This window comes from Phyllobates terribilis, unplaced genomic scaffold (genome assembly GCF_046119375.1).
Source record: "Phyllobates terribilis strain yellow unplaced genomic scaffold, ASM4611937v1 Scaffold_11__3_contigs__length_659146591, whole genome shotgun sequence".
Classification (NCBI taxonomy): domain Eukaryota; kingdom Metazoa; phylum Chordata; class Amphibia; order Anura; family Dendrobatidae; genus Phyllobates; species Phyllobates terribilis.
The window spans coordinates 473468618-473490564 of NW_027362771.1; the positions used below are offsets into that span (position 1 = coordinate 473468618).

Genomic DNA, 21947 nt, shown 5'->3' on the forward strand with positions numbered 1-21947 from the left:
TTTTTTTTTTAATTCTGTGGAAGCAGGGCTGAAAATCAATGTCTGACTGTCATTTGTTCATTTTCATAGATTTTTAATTCACTATTAGTTTTGTCAGATTCAAGTTATTTCTGTGATCATTGTTGGTTTTTCTCTCATTAAACGAGGGGTACCAACAATTTTGACCACGTATGTGTGTGTGTGTGTGTATATATATGTATATGTATATATATATATATATATATATATATATATATATATATATATATATATATATATATATATATATATATATATATATATACACACACACCTCTGTCTATTATGGCGTCCATCAAATGCTCTAAATTGACCAATGTGTGCGATGACACCCACAGAATGCCCCCACTGCTCTCCTTCAGGAGAAGGATTACCCTGCTGGGTCCACATCAAGAGCTGTACATGCCTAATTATAACCTCATTGGGCCTCTAGCTTAGGTTAAAGGGTAGAGATCGGTATTAGATCTAGTGTTTTTAGAAAACTGCAGAAAACAATTAGATCTTACAATTATTACAGTATGTACCATTACTGTATATTTTGCAGAAGGGTGCTCCTACAGCCGATCGAGGACCTGATAAAGCTGCGGGGTGTGGTCATGAAACTTTTTGTCTTTTGCCAACTTTACACTGAGTTCAGTTATTCCACAAGGCATACTTAGCACAGCTTTCATTCCTTGTACCCATTGGGGCTCACAATTTGTAATTGTGAAATGTTAGTACCCTTTGATCATGCCTTATATGAACTTTTTTAATATCTTTTGATATGAATCTGTAAACTCCCCATTAATATATTCCATATATTCTGTTCTTAAAATGAGCATAAAGATTACAATGAGCAGATCCATATGTCGTACAAGCATAACGTCTCAGTGATGTCAATCCGCTGATGTCTTTATTTCTCTGATTTAGTTGCCAGAGATGATGTTTTTTCTTGTGGTTTCTAGTGTGAAAGTGATGTCTTCATGTGTTTTAATTCCACCAGTAATTGGAAACATTCAGGCAGCTCTGGTCATAAATATGGAAGATTTTATTAAGAATCATTAAATATCTGGTAAATATCATTTTGTAAAAGATGCTGCTGATCGGTGGGGGAGTCCCGATCCTGAGATCACCACTGATCGGTCAAAACACTTCTCTTGTAAGACCCATAGACTTCATATTGAGCCGTGCTCTGTTCTGTGCTCGCAGCTATGCAGAAATGCCGCACTTCAGAGCAGTGTTTTGCCCTATCGATGGGGGCTCTCAGGTCTAGGACCCCCCGCCCATAAGCAGCACTGTGCAATATCTATAATTTATGAAAACTTTTACAAAATGATAGTTTGTTAGCACGTATGTTCTCTTGTCAGAATGTCTTAGTTCTCAATGATTTAAATTTTATATTTGTCAAAAATTCCATTCGTATGTAAAACTGGAAGACATTGAATGGTTATGTTTATACCACTGCGATAACTGTTACCTTCTCATTTTGTCTATATCACCAAAGTATACAGTTTGTGGGGAGTGTACCCTGACCTATACCTTCCACTTGTCCATAGGCCCCTATGTACACAGAGGATGCCTATAGAGTGCCCTCTTCGGCATAGGCTGCGTATTCACTGTATAGGAAAGCGTAGTCTACTACGCGCTCTCATGCAGAGGGACACATTAAAAAGTATATAGCATGGCATACAGTCGGGAGCAAATGTGCAACTTTTGCCTATAGAGTGGTATATATTGTAGCGTTCTGTCAGAGGTATACCTGGGAGAGGAGCTTCTCCTGTTCGGGATCCTCCTGTTAAGGGTGGATATAAGGAGCGTCTCTCACTGATAGGACTTACTTGGTTTCTGTCATTACAAGAATGGCCTAGTTATTCCAGTGGCCACCACGTAACGCTTTATTTTCCTGTTTCGGAGCGGCAGGAGAGGCGTATTCAGTACTTATCATTAGGTTTCCTGCAGATTACAGCTGATCGCTCAGGAGCCCCACTAAGTGTAGGGGACAATTCTAACAGAAAATCCAAAGCTATAAATCTTTTTTTTCTGGAATATCAATGAAACCTTCTTCAAAACTGAACCTGTTAGTACCCCCACCAATCCCAAAAATAAGGGTCACTGCTCCCTGCTGGAAAGGTATGGTAAATCCTTTGGTAGTGCCCCATTGAGAATTGTCAGTATGACGCATTCTGATTACAGGGTTATAAACGTATTCAGCATAACCCGTTAATTATGAGGCTTGTCCATTCTTCCCATGCAGGGTATAAATGTCCAATTTCTGTCATTTTTGTTGGAATAAACCTTTGTATTTGTACCTGGCGTGAAAACGAAGTACCTTTCTTATAGTGAAGAATGGTGACCAGCTAGTTATAATAAAATGTAGAATATGATTGCAGCATTTGACTAGGTTGCCATGGTTTACAACAGTGTTGAAATGTGATTTACTGAATGTAGAGGTTACCCTGGTGTCCGGGTGGAGTCGTGTACATGCGTCCTATCCCGGTCTCCTTTGTCTTGCGTGCCCCCATTATTCTGCTGCCATTGCTGCTTTGATTTTGTGACATTGCTTTTGTAAACAGGTAACGGATGAATGTGTTCCAGAAATCCAGTCTCCTCAGACAGCCGATTAATCCATAGTCAGAGGAAAACAGATTTCCATTACTCACTTCCTGTCCCTTCACTTCCATTTAAATAAACTGCAGGGGCACAATCTGTGCACACTGAACATAGTGTACCAGAGACCCTTAAATAATGTATGTTGTATTGCTTGGACGGGCGACAAGCCACAGAGGAGCATGTTACCTAAATTCCTTACACCACTCGTGCCAGACCACAGGAAATCCACTGATTGGCAGATGTTCTGACACATGCTTTCTCTTAACAAGGACATGAAGCGCAGAAGACGATATTTGGAGGCATCAGAGGACATAGCTGGGTGGGAAGTCCTCTTATGTCAATTTGTGTAATGCCACAGTCCATATTACTAATGCAGCTTAAAGACTTTCTCTCTGGATATTAATGGAAAAAAAATATTCTTTAGTCTATTTTCACACTTTATTTTGTCACTTATGTCATGTATAATATTGTATACCAAAAAAGACCTATAAAAAGGTTTTACTTTTTTTTTGCCTAAAGTGAAATTGGATGAAACGGAAATGTGTAAAGGAAAGTGTACCAAATCTGATGTAACCCAGAAAATAAGTTCTGCGGGGCTTTATTTTTGGGGTCAGAGGTTTTGTTAGAATAAAGCGACAGTAAGACTTGTCATTTTTATATTAGTAATAATGACTTTAGACGGCTCCAAGATACTTAACAAATCATCATGTAAGTCATTACATGGGTAGATTATAATCGTAGCAAAGAATTATACACACCATACAAATGCCTCCCTAATATGGCTGCTCTTCCTGGACCTCCTGTGGTTCTACACAACGAAACGTGGAAAAGGTGGCCAAGGCTGGGGTCTGTGGAAATCTGGAGACCATTGCCTATCCTGCCCAGTTGCCCATCCTGCCCAATTGCCTTAACCATTGTGCTTTTTTCAATTGTGCTCTTTATTAGCCTAATTGTTGCTTTCTGTTACAGCGGACCCTACAGTGAAGGATCTGATTGGTGGCTTCACAGCATTGCACTATGCTGCCATGCATGGACGGGCTCGGATTGCACGCCTTCTGCTGGAGTCGGAGCATCGAGGTGACATCATTAACGCCAAGAGCAATGATGGCTGGACGCCCCTGCATGTGGCTGCACACTATGGCAGAGACTCCTTTGTCACACTGCTTTTGGAGTTCAAGGCTGAGGTTGACCCTTTAAGTGACAAAGGCACAACTCCCTTGCAGCTAGCCATCATTAGGGAAAGATCCAGCTGCGTGAAGATCCTACTGGACCATAATGCCAATATTGATATTCAAAACGGGTTCTTACTACGCTATGCCGTGCTCAAAAGTAACCATTCTTACTGTCGCATGTTTCTCCAAAGAGGTGCTGACACGAACTTAGGGCGACTAGAGGATGGACAGACCCCTCTTCACATTTCAGCACTCCGGGATGATGTCCTGTGTGCCCGGATGTTGTACAATTATGGTGCAGACACGAACACTAGGAACTATGAGGGTCAAACCCCATTAGATGTATCACTAAGCATCTCTGAAACTAGCCGGCCATGTCTGGATTTCCTGCAGGAAGTACGAAGTAAGTAACTAAGTCATAATACCCATTCGTGTATAAGAGTAACTTGACCAGCTTCTCTCCTGTTCCGCCTTATTTTAAAGGGTTTTTATCAGATATGACAACCTCTTTAACCTCTTAGTGACCAAGACAAATCTTTAAAATCTGAAGTGTCACTTTATGTGGCAATAACTCTGGAAAGTTTCAACATATCACAGTCCTTTTGATAATGTTTGTTGTGACACATTGTACTTCATGATGGTGGTAAATTTAGGTTATGTTTTGCATTAATGAAAATATTAGAAATTTGACAAAATTGTAAAAAAAAAAAAAATAGCAATTTTCAAACATTAAATGTTCATACTTTTATTCCAGATAGTCACACCACAGAAAATAGTTAATATATAGCATCACCATTTGTCAAATGCTCTTTTATTTTGTTAGGATGTTAGAAGATGTAAAAATTTTGTGGCAGTTTTTCATTTTTTCAAGGAAATTTACAAAACGCATTTTTTATGGTCCTATTCAGTTCTGAAGTGACTTTGGGAGATCTATATATTGGAAAGTTCGCAAAAGTGATACCATTTAAAAAACTGCACCACTGAACATGTTGAAAACATCTGTTAAGAAGTTTATTAACTCTTCAAGTGCTTTTCAGGAATGTCATAACACAAAGTGGAATTTCAGAAATGCAAAATTCTATTTTTACCATTGAAATATTTTTACCATATTGCTAACGTCTGAACAGGTCATAATAGCCAGACGAATATAAGGCCAGTACTTGTCCTTGGATTGCCATCGCAACCATCAGGTCCACACAAGTGCGATCTCAGGGTGCCGATTGGGTTAAAGAGGGAGCTGCCATGTTCTGTTAATCATCTAGATGTCACTGTCACTATTGACAGCAGCTTTTAGAGGGTTAAACAACCGTGGTCGGTGTCGACACCAATCGTGGCGGATGCAGCAGCGTGTCAGCTATACTATCCAGCTGACTGCTGCTGCTTTTTCTCCCCTTGGGTGATAGTATTCTCTTTTATCTGAGGTCATTAATAAGGCACGTATTGATGGTCAATAAGCGGTTGAAGTTAGCCATGCTGGCCATGTTATTTATGGAACCTCTTGGTTGGCTTGCGTTACATCAATATTTTGTGTCAAAATTTTGAGTATGCCATAAATTGCACTAGATTTATTAAAGATTTACCCCCCCAAAAAAATCAGAAAGAAACATGCTATGGCTACAGGGATCACCAAAAATAGAAACAATTTGTATTGAACCATATTGCAAACAATTAAAAACATTTAAAAAGTCAAAAATGATATGAAAACAACACTGTTAACCTAAAACAAGGATGAAAAGCCCATTGATCTCAAACCGCCAACCATAAAGAGTCTAAAAAATTAATAACAGTTGAACTATACAGCACTATGAGGAAATTTGCTTATGTTGTCAATAATCTATGCCCAGAAGTATAACAGGACTAGGTAAAGTCAAGGTGTAAACTATAGTTCATCTATTATTTTGACTTTGATAACTTTAGGTGGGCTATTTATCTCTGTTGGTACTTTTGTCAACATATACTATCCACAATTTGTATGGATAGTGTAAACAAGGTGTAAACATTTAGAGCATAGTAAGATTCAATTTACACTATCCATACAAATTGTGGATAGTATATGTTGACAAAAGTACCAACAGAGATAAATAGCCCACCTAAAGTTATCAAAGTCAAAATAATAGATGAACTATAGTTTACACCTTGACTTTACCTAGTCCTGTTATACTTCTAGGCATAGATTATTGACAACATAAGCAAATTTCCTCATAGTGCTGTATAGTTCAACTGTTATTAATTTTTTAGACTCTTTATGGTTGGCGGTTTGAGATCAATGGGCTTTTCATCCTTATTTTAGGTTAACAGTGTTGTTTTCATATCATTTTTGACTTTTTAAATGTTTTTAATTGTTGCTGTATGGTTCAATAAACAAATTTTTTATTTTTGGTGATCACTGTATCCATAGCATCTTTCTTTCTAGTTTTTTTGGTAAATGGTTAATTCATGACATGCTGCAGGCTGGTCCCTAGTATTAGGTGGTGCCTTCTTTTTAAAATGTGTTTCTTAGATTTATTAAAGACTCCTTTCAGCAATGCCACTTTTTTACATTTCAAAACTATCTAGTGCTGCTCAAAAATGGTCTAAAATACCCTGAAAAACAAAACATAAATATGTCTGAAGACATGTATGCCAGTATTTTATTTTGTTTAGTAAATCTCTCACCTGTTGTTTTTTCCTATTATTTTCTGAATACAATGACAATTGGGTGTTACCAGACCAGTCACTACACACTCTGGCCCTGACCAATCAGTCCTGACTGCACGCGTAAGGACACACTGTTTTGACTGGAGGAAATTCAATATTATGGGAAATTATTTGCTAAAACAGACCCGTCAGGAAAGGTGCCAGATCCTCTTTAAGCCTACTTAAACAGAGAATGGCTATTTTCTATAAAGCATGTTTCCTTTTTAGAATATTGTATGTCCACCAGGTGTAATTGTAATCTCCAGATATAGCCTGTTGTTATCCACGCCGCTGGATGTTATTTATTAGGATTGGCATTAAGCATATCAGCTATTCAGTCTAATATTAGGCTGCATTAACGCATCCATGTGTCACAGTTCATGTTCCACAGACCCCGAAAACAGCCTCATACACATATATGAGGTAGTCAGGTTCTGGTCAGTAGTCTTGCGACCAGTCCTTGCATCGTATTCGGACCGCCACACATGGATGTGTTAATCCAGCCATAAGCAATTATATGTAGGTCCACTGGAACTTGTAGTTCCTTATGAACTGTAGCATAAATAGAGCTCTGCAAAAGTTTTGGTGTGGAAAAACACTGCTACAGTAAAAATTCTTCGAAAATCAAAATTTTGGAAAGTGAATGAACAAAATAGAAATCTGTATCAAAACAAACTTTGGTTTGATCACCTTTTGACTTCAAAACAGCACTTCTGGGAACACTTGCACACAGTTTTTGGAGGAACTTGGCAGGGAGGTTGCTCCAAACATCTTGGAGAACTAACCACAGATCAGTGGATGTAAGCTTTCACAAATCCTTCTGTCTCTCCATGTAATACCACATAGTCTCAATGATATTGAGATCAGGGCTCTGCAGTGGCCATATCATCACTTTTAGGATTCCTTTTTCTTTTTTTTGCTGCTGTATGTTTAGGGTCATTGTCCTGCTGCAGAACAAATTTGTAGCAAATCAGACGTCTTTCTGATGGTATTGCATGTGAATAAGTATCTGCCTGTATTTATTAGCATTGAGGACACCAAGAAATGGGCAACGTTGAGCACCATAGACACATTGGTCAGCCAAGGAAACGTCTTGCAGCAAATTAGGCACATCATGCTTACTTCGCTTCGAAATCAGAGGATGTCCAACAGTGCCATCAGCTCAGAACTGGCAGTAACCAGTGGGACCCAGTTACACCCATCTACTGTTCGGAGAAGTGTGGCCAGAAGTGCTGTTCATGGAAAAATTGCTGCCAAAAAAACATACGTGCCAAATGGAAGCAAGACTTGCCTATGTACGAAAACATAGGAACTTGGGTGCCGGAAAATGGCCACCGGTGGTCTGGACTGATGAGTCAAAATGTGAAATATTTTGCTGTAACAGAAGGATTAGAGAGTGGTACAATAATGAATGTCTGCAGGTGACACTGAAGCACTGTGGGGTGACATTGAAGCATGGTGGGATATCACTGTAAGCTTACAGCGGTATTTCCATAAACCGAGTTGGGGATTTGGTCAGGATAATGGTGTCTTCAATACTGAGAAAAACACTCAGATACTTATCCCTTATGCAATACCATCAGGGAGTTGTCTGCCTGGCTCCAAATTTAGTGTGCTGCAGGACACCTGCCCTAAACATAAAGCCAATGTCGTTAGGAACTATCCAGCAGGAAAAAATCCAAGGCATCATGAAAGTGATGATGGCCCCACCTCCACAGAGCCCTTATCTCAGCATCATCGCCTCTCTCTGAGAGAAGGATTTGCCCCAACCTACATTCACAGATCTGTGGTTAGTTCTCCTAGATGTTTGGAACAACCTCCCTGCCGAGTTCCTTCAAAAGCTGTGTGTAAGTGTAGAAGAACTGACACTGTTCTAAAGGCAAAGGGCGGTCACACAAATATTGATGTGATTTAGATTTCTGTCTTGTTTATTCACTTTTCTTTTTGTTAATTGATAAAAATAAACTATTAACACTTCTAGTTTTAAATGCATTCTTATTTTGCAGTATTTTTTCCACACTTGCCTAAAACGTTTGCACAGTACTGAATATACAATGCACACTCCGGGTTGTATCTAATGAAGTGTTGCAGTAGTACATGTCCTCTGACCGGCACAAGAGACGTGTTCTCCATAACTACCAGCATCGGCATTCAGATATGTTCTTCTGTACTGTGTGATTAGATGGCAGTAAGCACAGATCCGTGTATTACTAGGAGACCTAGTGTGCATGTCTAACTGCTGAGAGGAGGGGGATTAAGTGCTTATACTTGTGAGGTTCTTTGGTTGTGCAAGCCATTAAATGAAACACATCACTTAGCTTGCAGCATGCCAGAGCCGTTCAAAGGAGCCGGCCTTTTTAGCATTAAATCTTCATAAGTTTGATTTAATGGGGGAATATAAATCTTTCCCAAAGACTCTGACCGCTCCAATGAGGATTGAATACTGACCGACCTGAAAGAAAGTTCTTTGAAGAACAGAGGGCCAGAAAACAAAAAAAAAGTGACTTATAAAGAAGCCTCAAGATGATGAACATCTTGGATAAGATCAGAGAGTGTTGGGAATAGCATAGGATAATGAGCCCGAGGTAATGTACTGTACAGAAGATAAGATCATTATTAATGGATTTCACCAGCTCTGCTGCTTTCTATAGGATGAATACCAATGATTTAACTCTGACCTTCTACAACATAACTTTATAAGACATATCACTGGGACATACAGGAAAGTTCTCTTAAGTAGACCTGGAAGGTGATTAAATAATCAATCTTCTGGATTATTAGCCCATCATAGACTTGTAAGGGAAAGGGCTCCTCTGTAGAAGAGCCTAAAAAATATGCTGCCATCAATTATACAACGAAAGTACTCCCCTTCCCCCGGGCCCACTATTAGAACTTTAGGCTGTGTGCCCACGTAGCGTTTTTCAAGCGTTTTTGATGCGGAATTTCCGCAGCGGAAACGCTTGTAAAACGCTTGGTAACCCGCACCCCATGGTCCCCAATGTGATTCCGCAAGTTCTATGCACATGCTGCGGATTTTTCCGCAGCGTTTATGCTGCGTTCAAAAATCCGCAGCATGTCATTTAATTTTGCGTTTCCGCAAGCAGAATTGCCTTTGTCCAATGCATAAAAAACGCAAGGCAATTCCGCATGTGGAAAACGCGTGATAAACGCGCGAAAAATGCGCGATAAACGCGTGCGGAATTCCGCATGCGTTTTTCCGGGAGAGGACTTGCAGAAATGAAGCAGAAATTTTCTGCTTCATAAATGCAACGTGGGCACATAGCCTAAAACCGGCGCTATGGAAGATGGCATTCAGGTTTGAGTCTCTAAATTATCAACCCTTAAATTAAAAAAAATTAAAGGAGTTGTCTTGTGACAGACCCGCACCTATCTCCAGGACGATGGGGGCGAAAAAATGCATCATTTTATTGTCCCAGCTAAGTCAATGAGATTTCTGAAATCTCATACACATATTCATTATTTTTACCTTGCAGATTTGAAGCAGTTTCACATCTGCAGCATGTCAACTCTTTTCAGCTTTTTTTGCAGCATTTTTCACCCGTTTTAATTACTGGGGAAAAAAAAAAACACAACACACATTTTTTTATGAGCAGTTTTTACTGCCAAGACACATTTTTCGCGCAGAAACGTCTGCAGCAAATACTTAATGTGTGCACATACCCTGACACTGGAAGGAAATGGAAAGAATGAAAACCAACAAAGAAAATCTTATTCACATGGAAACAGCAAGAATGGAAAATTTTGTAAGTGCAGCAATGAACAGAAGTATCTAATAAATTAGGTGAAAAAGAAGTTATGTGACTTAGAACTCGTGCATACAACAAAGCTCTGAGTGTAGCCTACGGTTCCTTTGTACAATGCGATGTGTGCATCCATACAGCAGGGTTTTCTCAATGATTTAAAGGGGTGTTCCAGCTTAAAGCATGCATCACTTACCTGCTGGTTAATTGATAAATGTTAGATCATTAGAGTTACCACCGCTGAGAGCCCCAAGCCTCCATTCTCAGCAGGGCTGTGGAGTTGGAGTCGGTATAAAATGGACCGACTCCAACTCCTAAAATATATACCTTATTTTTCGGACTATAAGACGCACCTAGGTTTTAGAGGAAGAAAATAGGGGAAAAAAATGTAAGCAAAAAATGTGCTCATGATGCCCTGTTATGGGGGAGGGGGTCTGCTGCTGACACTAGTATTGGGGTAATGTCCCCCAGTTCTGTTAATATCCTCCATCCTTTTATATATGGCCCCTCCTTCCTGGTATATGTGGCCCCCAGCCCCATCCTGGTATACATGGCACCCCTTGAGCCCTCATCCTGGTATGCATGGCACCCCTTGAGCCCCCATCCTGGTATGCATGGCACCCCTTGAGCCCCCATCCTGGTATGCATGGCACCCCTTGAGCCCCCATCCTGGTATGCATGGCACCCCTTGAGCCCCCATCCTGGTATGCATGGCACCCCTTGAGCCCCCATCCTGGTATGCATGGCACCCCTTGAGCCCCCATCCTGGTATGCATGGCACCCCTTGAGCCCCCATCCTGGTATGCATGGCACCCCTTGAGCCCCCATCCTGGTATGCATGGCACCCCTTGAGCCCCCATCCTGGTATGCATGGCACCCCTTGAGCCCCCATCCTGGTATGCATGGCACCCCTTGAGCCCCCATCCTGGTATGCATGGCACCCCTTGAATTTATGACAACATTCAGTCTTTTTGGGTAGGAGTCTATCACCATGGCAAGTCTTAAATTGGCAATCTTGGCACACTCTTCATTGCAGTAGTGTTCCACAGATTGCAGTAGTGCACTGTAGGAAAGCCAGGTAGGCTAGGGGTTAAATCCTAGCACTACAGGTCCTGATTAGCTGTACCTTGATAGCTATGACTAGAACCAGGTCATGTGTTCACTGGTCAGTCAGCTGGGGTAAACCGCGCAGCGTGTTGTGTTGGAGCTGGAGAGAGACAAGCCAGAATTTCTTTGAAGAGACTGCACAGGTCGTGTGCACCAAACTGCAACTATCACTGGTTGATCTAGACCAGTGTTTCCCAAACTCCAGTCTTCACGGCTCCCACAGGTCATGTTTTCAGGATTTCCATAGTATTGCAGAGGTGAGAGAATTCCTGATGTCTTGATAGTAATTCCATCACCTGTGTAATACTAAGGAGATCCTGAAAACATGACATGTTGGGGGTCGTGAGGACTGTAGTTTGGGAAACACTGATCTAGACGATGGCTGTTTTGTGTTACCAAGCTGAGGATAGCTTAGCTGTGTCTGAATAGCCAGGGTCTTATTGTTTAGTTAGCACCTGGACAAGGCTGGGGATTTTGTTTATGGTTTTATTTTCGGTACTGTACAACCGGTGGAAATAAAGACTCTTCCATGTGTTATATAAAAACCCTGTGGCTTTGTGTCCCAAGTGGCTACCCAAGAGAGTGAACCCCTAAAGCACCAACAAAAGACTTTTTTGTTGTTGATTTGGAGGTTTTCTTAGGCTTGTTGTCCTGCTGAAAGATGAAATTCCTTTTCTTCTTAACCCCTTCACCCCCAAGCTGGTTTTCACCTTCATGACCAGGCCAAATTTTACTATTCTGACCACTCTCACTTTGTGGTAATAACTCTGGAACGCTTCAACATATCCCACTGATTCTGAGACAGTTTTTTCATGACACATTATGCTTTAAGTTAGTGGTAAATTTAAGCCAATATTTTCTTTTGGCAAAAATTTTACAATTTTCAGACTTTAAGTTTTTATGCCCTAAAACCCAGAGAGTTATGTCACACAAAATAGTTAATAAGTAACATTTACCACATGTCTACATTACATCAGCACCATTTTTGATACGTTAATTATTTTTTTTGTTAGAAACTTAGAGAAGGGTTAAAAGTTGATCAGCAATTTCTGATTTTTCCCCAAAAAATTACAAAACCAATTTTTTTAGGGACATCACATTTGAAGTGACTTTGAGGGGCCTATGTGACAGAAAATACACAAAAGCAACACAATTTTAAATACTGCAACTCTCAAAGTACTCTAAACCACATTAAAGCTTCACAGGAGTTATCGAGCCCCTAAGTGTCAAAAGAGCAGAATTCTCCCCCCTCAAGTCACCACATTTTGGAAATTACTCCCCTATGGGAATTTGTCTACAGGTATAGTGACAATTTTGACTCCATGGGCGTTTTTCAGAAACAAGCAGCAGTGAATGTTGCTGAGTGAAAATTGCACTGCCATTGTAGTGCACAGTACGCTGTCGTGCCCAGCTCGTGCTTCTGGAGACATGGACCCCTTAAATTAAGCAAGCTCCCTTCCCTACAGTAATGTCAAACATGTGGACGCTAAATGTGGTTTTAGGCACACTGTGGGTCTCAGAAGGGAGCGGGGCATTAGGATTTGGGAGCGCAGAATTCGCTGGATTTCTTTTGGGGGGTGAGGAGTTATTTTGTTTTTTTAGAGCCTTTGTACTAACATGGAAGCCCCCTATATTTCCATTGACAGATGACACACCTGAGTGGGGACTTGCATTTTGTTTGGATTGAGTTGAAGCTTTTATTGAGAACATTTTACATAACGTTTGGGATCGCATTTATCCTGCTCTCTATGCTGAGCACTTACATCGAGGCTTCCATCTAAATCTCCAAATAACGTGATTCAGATGAAACCCCCGAGGGGACGATTCACTTTAATGAGGCAGCAGAGTTACTCTGGACTCAGTCTGGCCTCTGTTCAGCTGTGTCCTTCTTTTCAGAAGTGGACAAAACTGTGGTGGACCGCGCTTTCATGCATGCCTAATAAAATAACTGACCCCGCCGGATCGTAGGCTGGACAGCGTCCACTATGCCTCCATCTGCCTCATTATTGGGAATCTTCCGCCGGGGGTTCTGCCTGAATCACATATTTCAGAGATCTACATGGAAACCTCGTGTAGTCCTTTAGCATAGAGCGCAGGATAAATGTGTGCAGATCCTTACTGCGATCTTTGGAAGTCAGAATGAACAAATAAACAGCAGGTGAAGAATTGGTTTTATTTTTTTTTTATGCCATTTCCCATGCTTCTAGTGATTAGTTTGTGCATTGCCATATTCTGAGAGCTATAATGTTTCCATATTTCTGCCGACAGAGTCCTATGAGGCTTGTTTTTTTGCGCGACTAGTTGGCGTTTTTATTGGTACCATTTTCGAGCACATAACATTTTTTGATCGCTTTCTGTTCCGATTATCAGGAGGCAGAATGAACAAAAACCAGCAATGCGGGAATTTTTTTTTATGCTGTTCACAGTGTGATAAGGCAGCTTTATTCTTTGGGTTAGTACGATTACAGCACTACCACATTTCTATATAATTTTTTTTGTTTCGGCTCTTTTACACAATAAAAACAGTGTTTTAGAAAAAAATAGTTTTTGCATTGCTATATTCTGAGAGCTTTAACTTTTTTTATTTTTACACTGATGGAGTTGTGTGACGGCTTGTTTTTTTTTTTTTTTTGCGGGAGATGATGACATTTTCAGCAATACCATTTTATTTCTATTAGACTTTTTGATTGTGTTTTTTTTCCCACTTTTTGTTTGACAGTATGATGAAAAAATATTTTTTGCTTTTTTTAACGGTGTTCACTGAATGGGTTAATAGCATGACCGTTTTATAAGTCGTGTCGTTCCCGAAGCAGCCATACCAAATATGTGTTGTTTATTTTTTTTTTTTTACATAAATATATGTACAGTGGCTTGCGAAAATATTTACCGCCTTGGCTTTTTACCTATTTTGTTACATGCAACCTGTGTTTAAATATTTTTTTAATCCAATTTGTGTGCGATGCATCAGCACTTAAATAGTCTAATTTGGTGAAGTGAGCTTTTTGCTATGAAGCCCCTAAAAATTTCTGGTTCAAGCAATTACCTTCGTAGATCACATGCTTAGTGAAAGGAAGTCCACCTGTGTGCAATCTAAGTGTAAATGTTTTGGCGTGGCTTAGTCAAAGCTCAGACTTTAATCTAATTGAAAATCTGTGGTCAGACTTGATTGCTGTTCACCAGAGGTAACCATCTAACTTGAAGGAGCTGGAGCAATTTTCCCTTGAGGAATGGGCACAAATCCTAGTGGCAAGATGTTGAAAGCTCATAGAGACTTATCCAACATGACTTGCAGCTGTAATTGCCGCAAAAGGAGGCTCTACAAAGTACTGACTTTAGGGGGGTGAATAGTTATGCACACTGAAGTTTTCAGTTGTTTTGTCCTATTGTTTGCTTCACAATAAAAAGAAAACCAAATGTTCACAGTTGTAGGCATGTTCTTAACATGAACTGATGCAAACCTTCAAACAGTGAAATTCCAGGTTGTGAGGTAGCAAAACACGAAAAATTCCAAGGGGATGGGGTGTGAATGCTTTTTCAAGGCACTGTATTTATTGGTATATTTTTTTCATTTTTTTATTTTGTGATTTTATTTTTTTTTAAAACTTTTGTTTTTACTTTTCTACTTAGTCCCTCTATGGAACTTAAACTTTTATTATTCTGATCTCTGGTATAATGCATTGCAATGCGTTATAACTGTCAGTGTTACACTAACAGAAGCCTTTTAGACCATGCTACTGAAATGGTCTAAACAGCCCACCGTAGCTGGCAGACACTGAGGTCGTCATTATGAAGAGAATATAGTCGGCACTCCGTACAGCTAGGGTGGTGCATGTGGAAAACAATGTTTCTAGGAAAAGCAAATCCCGGCACTCACGTGTTGATGGTTAATTCGTTTATTCCACAACTCACAAGTTGTGGAATAAACGAATTAACCATCAACACGTGAATACTGAGGTATTCATGACTACATCGGGTTGCCATGACGATGATCGGTAGCCTGTGATGACGTCATTGGGGGGGGTGCCGATTGCTTGGCAGAGAAGCCAGTTTCCATCTCACAGACAGACATGGCTGCAATACTGTTACAGTAGAGCATAACTCAAAGAGAAGCAAAAAATGTGCTTGCATCAAGACAAAGTTTGTATCCTGTTCTGTTATTTACTTGTCTCACTGGTATCTGCCCCTTTTATAATCTTTGGAGGCAGCATTATCTCCCAGGCAGCGTCCTCCCCATAACCTGGAAGAGGTCATTTATATAAAGTGATAAAATATGATTTCTCAACAAGGCATCTGATATGAGACATACAGGTAGGACTATTCTCAGCAGTCTATGACCTGTATGCCCATATTAATAGTTTACATAGGTAAAATGTGACAGATTCCCCTTAAAGCACCGTTCCATCTGTTATTTTTATTTCACCACTGGAGTGGTGCTTAAAATCCAAGTCCCCTGCCCTGTCTTATACTCACTTTCCGGTGTTTTCATCTGGTAAGTCTCCTGCAGTTTGTGACCTGCTGGCTGCTCCAGTGTTTCATGGAGCAAGCTGGAGTTAACTCTTCAATGCGAGTCTATGAGAGCCTCGTTCTGGCTCTCATAGACTTGCACAGAGAGCTTGTGACGTAAGTTCTGACTTCCGGCCAGTCAGAAGCTACGGTCAGAAAATGGCGACACAGGACCGGAGCGCCCCCAAAAACCGCGAAGACACCGGAGGTTGACTATTACTTTGGGCAGGGGACTTTCATTTAACGCACCACTCCAACGGTGAAAAACAAAGCAAAACGCTGGATTGGTGCTTTAACACCTTTCTGACGCACTCAGTAATAGTAAGTCCCTGTGCCCCGGGACTATTGGACCAGGCACGTATTATTACGCGCACTGCGATCGCGCCCACACACAAGCGGTGCAGGGCGATCAATGCCGAGTTTCATCTGATTCTCACAGCTAACACCCGATGCTATGTGCCAGGAGCGGCCATTAACCCCCAAAATTCTGCGATCAAAGTCGATCGCAACATTCCAGAAGCAAGGGGTGGTAAGCGCGAAAAAAACCAACAAATCAATAAAAGTACACATATTTGGTATTGCCGCTTCCGGAACGACCTGACCCATAAAACTGTCCCACTAATTAACCCCTTTAGTGAACACGGTAAAACAAAATAAATAAAAAAAACGAAGCAAAAAACGATGCTTTATCATCATACTGCCAAACAAAAAATGGAATAAAACGCGATCAAAAAGACGAATGTAAATAAAAATGGAACAGCTGAAAACGTCATCTTGTCTCGCAAAAAACAAGCCCCCATATAGCTCAATCAGCCAAAAAATACAAAAAAGTTATAGGTCTCGGAATAAATCGATACAAAAAAATAATTTTTTCTATAAAAGTTTTTATTGTGTAAAAGCGCCAAAACATAAAATAATGATATAAATGTGGTACCGCTGTAAAGGTACTGACCCGAAGAATAAAGCTACCTTATCAATTTTACCACACACGGAACGGCATAAAAAAAAAAAAAAAAAACTATTTCTGAATTGTTGGGGTTTTTGTTTATCCTGCCTCTCAAAAATCGGAATAGAAAGCGATCAAAAAATGACACATGCCCGAAAATGGTACCAATAAAAACGTCAACTTGTCCCAGAAAAAACAAGCCGTCACATGACTCTGTCGGCCGAAACATGGAAAAATTATAGCTCTCAAAATATGGCGATGCAAAAACTAGTCTTTGCAAAAAAAAAAAGGGGGGTTTTAGTGTGTGACAGCTGTCAATCTTAAAAACCCGATATGAATCTGGTATTGCTGTAATCGCACCGACCTGAAGAATAAAGTCGTCTATTCACTTATACCGCACAAGAAAAGGCGTAAAAAAATAAACGCTAGGCTTAGGGTTGCGCTAGGCTTAGGGTTGGGATTTTTTGAAAAGTAAAGAAAAAAAATGATGACGATATGGCGACTAGTGTTGAACGCAAGTGCTCGTTACTTGAGTTTGCATCGGATGCTCGGGTATGCAACGAGTATCGCGGGTGCTCGAGTGACATGCTCGAGTCTCCGCCCCATATGTTTCGCGGCTGTTATACAGTCAACAAAACCTCGTGGGGATTGCCTGCCATGCACTAGCGATCCCCGCATGTTTTTTTGAGGGTGTCTAATAACCGTGAAACATGCGGGGACTTGAGCATCCACGACATATGGTGCATACCCGAGTGCCCAATGCAAGCTCAAGTAGCGAGCACTTGCGCTCAAGACTAATGACAACTTATTCAATATGATGACCTAATGTTATCAAATTCTGTGTCGTACCTCTGGGTTCAAAATATTCACTATACCCCTTGATAAAATCCTTGAGGGGTGTAGTTTCCAAAATGGCGTCACTTGTGGGGGTTTCCACTGTTTAGGCACATCAGGGGCTCTCCAAATGCGACATGGCATCCGCGCTCTATTCCAGCCCATTTTGCGTTCAAAAAGTCACACAGTGCTTCTTCTCTTGTGAACCCTGCCGAGTGCCCAATCAGTGTATTTTCCCCACATATGGGATATCGATGCACTCAGGAGAAATTGCACAACAGTTTTTGGAGTCCATTATCTCCTCTTACCCTTGTGAAAATAAAAAAATTGGAGCTAAAAGATCATTTTTGTGGAAAAAGTTTGATTTTTTTTTTAATTCACACGGCTCTTTGTTATAAACTTCTGTGAAGGACCTGGGGGTTCAGGGTGCTCACCACACATCTAGAGAAGTTCTTTGAGGGGTCTAGTTTCCAAAATGGGGTCAGTTGTGGGCTTTTTCCACTGCTTAGGCACATCAGGGGCTCTTCAAACGCGACATGGCGTCTGCTAATTATTCAAGCAAATTTTACATTCAAAAATTCAAATGCCGCGCCTTCCCTTCCGAACCCTGCCGTGTGCCCAAGCAGTGCTTTTCCCCCACATATGGGGTATCTACTTACTCAGGAGGAATTGCACAACAAATTGCATGGTGCAATTTCTCCTGTTACCCTTATGAAAATGCAAAATTGGGGGCTGAAAAACATTTTTGTGGGAAAAATGTGAAAATTTTATTTTTACGGCTCAATGTTATAAACTTCTGTGAAGCACCTGGGGGTTCAAGGAGTTTACCACATATCTAGATAAGTTCCCTGAGGGGTCTAGTTTCCAAAATGGTGTCACTTGTGGGGGGTTTCCACTGTTTAGGCACATCAGGGGCTCACCAAACGCGACATGGCGTCCGCTAATTATTCAAGCAAATTTTACATACAAAAAGTCAAATAGTGCTCCTTCCCTTCCGAGTCCTGCTGTGCGCCCAAACAGTGTTTTTCCCCATATATGGGGTATCTGCATGCTCAGGCGAAATTGCGCAACAAATTTTAGGGTCTGTTTTTTTCCTGTTACCCTTGCGAAAATAAAAAAATTAGGTCTAAAGTGACATTTTTGTGAAAAAAAATAAATTCATTTTTTTTCTTCCACATTCCAAAAATTCCTGTGAATCATCTGAAGGGTTAATAAACTTCTTGAACGTGGTTTTGAGCACCTTGAGGGGTTCAGTTTTTAGAGTGGTGTCACTTTTGGGTATTTTCTGTCATAAAGGCCCCTCAAAGTCACTTGAAATGTGATGTGGTCCCTAAAAAATGTTTTTTGTAAATTTTGTTGGAAAAATGAGAAATCGCTTGTCAACTTTTAACCCTTTATAGCTTCCTAACAAAAAAAAAATTTTGGTTCCAAAATTGTGCTGACATGTGGGAAATGTTATTTATTAACTAGTTTGTGTGACATCTCTCTGATTTAAGGGCATGAAAATTCAAAGTTTGAAAATTGCAAAATTTTCACCAAATTTCCATTTTTTTCACAAATAAACGCAAGTGATATCAAAGAAATTTTACCACTAGAAGTACAATGTCACGAAAAAATAATCTCCGAATCAGTGGGATCCGTTGAAGTGTTCCAGAGTAATTACCTGATAAAGTTACAGTGGTCAGAATTGTAAAAATTGGCCTGGACATTAACGTGCAAACCACCCTCGGGGGTAACTGGGTTAAGGTAGAAAAAGTTTTGTAATGGACCTTATTTTTTTTACCTGGCCAACCAGGATTCTATGTGCACAGAACAATCGTTAATATGATCCTTCTGTGCCTATGGATTATCATGTTATCAGCAGCGCACAACCTGTATGAAAGAAATGGTCTGCTGCTGACAGTCATGATTTTAATGTCGGCATGAACGATTTAGTCACCCAGCAAACAAGCAATTTGGTTGGTTGTTCCCCAGCTGATTACTGGCATGTTTACACAAGCTAATATACAGTGAACGCACATGCCTTAAAAAGCTTGTTCCCAATTATTGGCTTTTCTGAAGGTTCCTTAACCCCTTAACCCCCGAGGGTGGTTTGCACGTTAATGACCAGGCCAATTTTTACAATTCTGACCACTGTCACTTTATGAGGTAATTACTCTGGAACGCTTCAACGAATCCCCCTGATTCTGAGACTGTTTTTTCGTGACATATTGTACTTCATGATTGTGGAAAAATTTCTTCGATATAACTTGCGTTTATTTGTGAACAAAAACGGAAAATTTTGAACATTTTGCAATTTTCAAAATTTGAATTTTTATGCCCTTAAGGCTGCGTGCCCATGTAGCGTTTTTCAAGCGTTTATGCTGCGGAATTTCCGCAGTGGAAACGCTTGTGAAACGCTAGGTAATCCGCACTCCATGGTCCCCAAGGGGATTCCGCATGTTCTATGCACATGCTGCGGATTTTTCCGCAGCGTTTATGCTGCGTACAAAAATCCGCAGCATGTCATTTAATTTTGCGGAAGCGCAGCGGAACTCCCGCCATTGACTTGCATTGAGACGCATAGAAACCGCGACTGTACATTTTTACAAGCGGCTTCTATGCGTCTCTATGTGCGGATGGTACCCAGTTCTGGAGGAGAGGAGACTCTCATCCAGACCTGGGTACCATTGTACCTGTAAAAAAAGAATAAAATAACAAATAAAGTTTATATTCACCTGTCCGGCGGCTTGTCTCTGAATGCCGGCATCGCTTGAGGACCTGCGGTGACGTCACAGTCATGTGACCGCAGGCCCTTCACCGCTCTGTCTCGCGAGATGCCGGCATCCAGGAACCAGACAGGAAGCAGCGCTGCAGCCACGCCGGGACATCGGGGGTGAGTATAGCTTTATTTGTTTTCATTTTTACGGTTCATACTGTATAAATCCATGCCGTTTACATGGATTTATATAGTGTGACCTAGTTGTCAAGCACTTTCCAAGTGATGCTATCGCCTGGAAAGCGCTTGTCAATCTGCATGCAGAAACGCATGTGAATCCGCATGTGGATCCGCATGTATTCTGCAGGAAAAACGCATGCACAATCTGCATGCATTTTTTTCTGCCAGGGAGATGCAGAAATGTTGCAGAAATTTTCTGCATCGTGGGCACATAGCCTAAATCAGAGAGATATGTCACACAAAACAGTTAATAAATAACATTTCCCACATGTCTACTTTACATCAGCACAATTTTGGAACCAAAATTTTTTTTGTTAGGGAGCTATAAGGGTTAAAAGTTGACCAGCGATTTCTCATTTTTCCAACAAAATTTACAAAACCATTTTTTTAGGGACCACATCACATTTGAAGTCACTTTGAGAGGTCTTTTTGACAGAAAATACCCAAAAGTGACACCATTCTAAAAACTGCACCCCTCAAGGTGCTCAAAACCACATTCAATAAGTTTATTAACCCTTCAGATGATTGGAGAGCCCCTGTGTGCCCAAACATTGGAGCTCCCCCCACAAGTGACCCCATTTTGGAAACTAGACCCCCCAAGGCACCTATCTAGATGCATAGTGAGCAGTTGGAACCCCCAGGTGCTGCACAAATTGATTCGTAAAAATGAAAAAGTGGAAAAAAAATACTTTTCCATTTTTACGAATCAATTTGTGAAGCACCTAAGGGTTCCAAGTGCTCACTATGCATCTAGATAGGTGCCTTGGGGATTCTAGTTTCCAAAATGGGGTCACTTGTGGGGGAGCTCCAATGTTTGGGCACACAGGGGCTCTCCAAACGCAACATGGCTTCCGCTAACAATTTGAGCCGATTTTCCATTCAATTTGTTAGCGGACACCATGTCGCGTTTGGAGAGCCCCTGATGTGCCTAAACAGTGGAGCTGTTTTTTGGAAACTTTACCCCTCAAGGATTTTATTAAGGTGTATAGTGAACATTTTGAACCCAGAGGTACGACACAGAATTTGATAACATTAGGTCATCATATTGAATAAGTTGTCATTAGTCTTGAGCGCAAGTGCTCGCTACTTGAGTTTGCATCGGGTACTCAGGTATGCACCATGTACTGCGTGTGCTCGAGTGACATGCTCGAGTCCCCGCCCGTATGTTTCACGGTTATTAGACACCCCAAAAAAAACATGCGGGGATCGCTCGTGCATGGCAGGCAATCCCCGCAAAGTTTTTTGGGCCGTGAAGCATATGGGGCGGAGACTCGAGCATGTCACTCAAATACCCACGATACTCAATGCATACCAGAGCACCCGATGCAAACTCAAGTAGCGAGCACTTGCGCTCAACACTAGTCGCCATATCGTCATTTTTTTTTCTTACTTTTGAAAAAAAT

The 21947-nt window shown here is 40.8% G+C and overlaps 1 protein-coding gene across 5 annotated transcripts in view; it reads left to right on the plus strand.

Annotated features, from left to right (window-relative positions):
- ASB7 (ankyrin repeat and SOCS box containing 7) overlaps positions 1-21947 on the plus strand; it is a 70831-nt gene that overhangs the window by 25151 nt on the left and 23733 nt on the right. For all 5 annotated transcript variants that reach the window (XM_073653369.1, XM_073653367.1, XM_073653366.1 and 2 more), the window contains one exon: positions 3577-4182. In XM_073653369.1, the coding sequence (XP_073509470.1) occupies positions 3577-4182 (606 nt within the window). The remainder of the gene's footprint in view (positions 1-3576; positions 4183-21947) is intronic.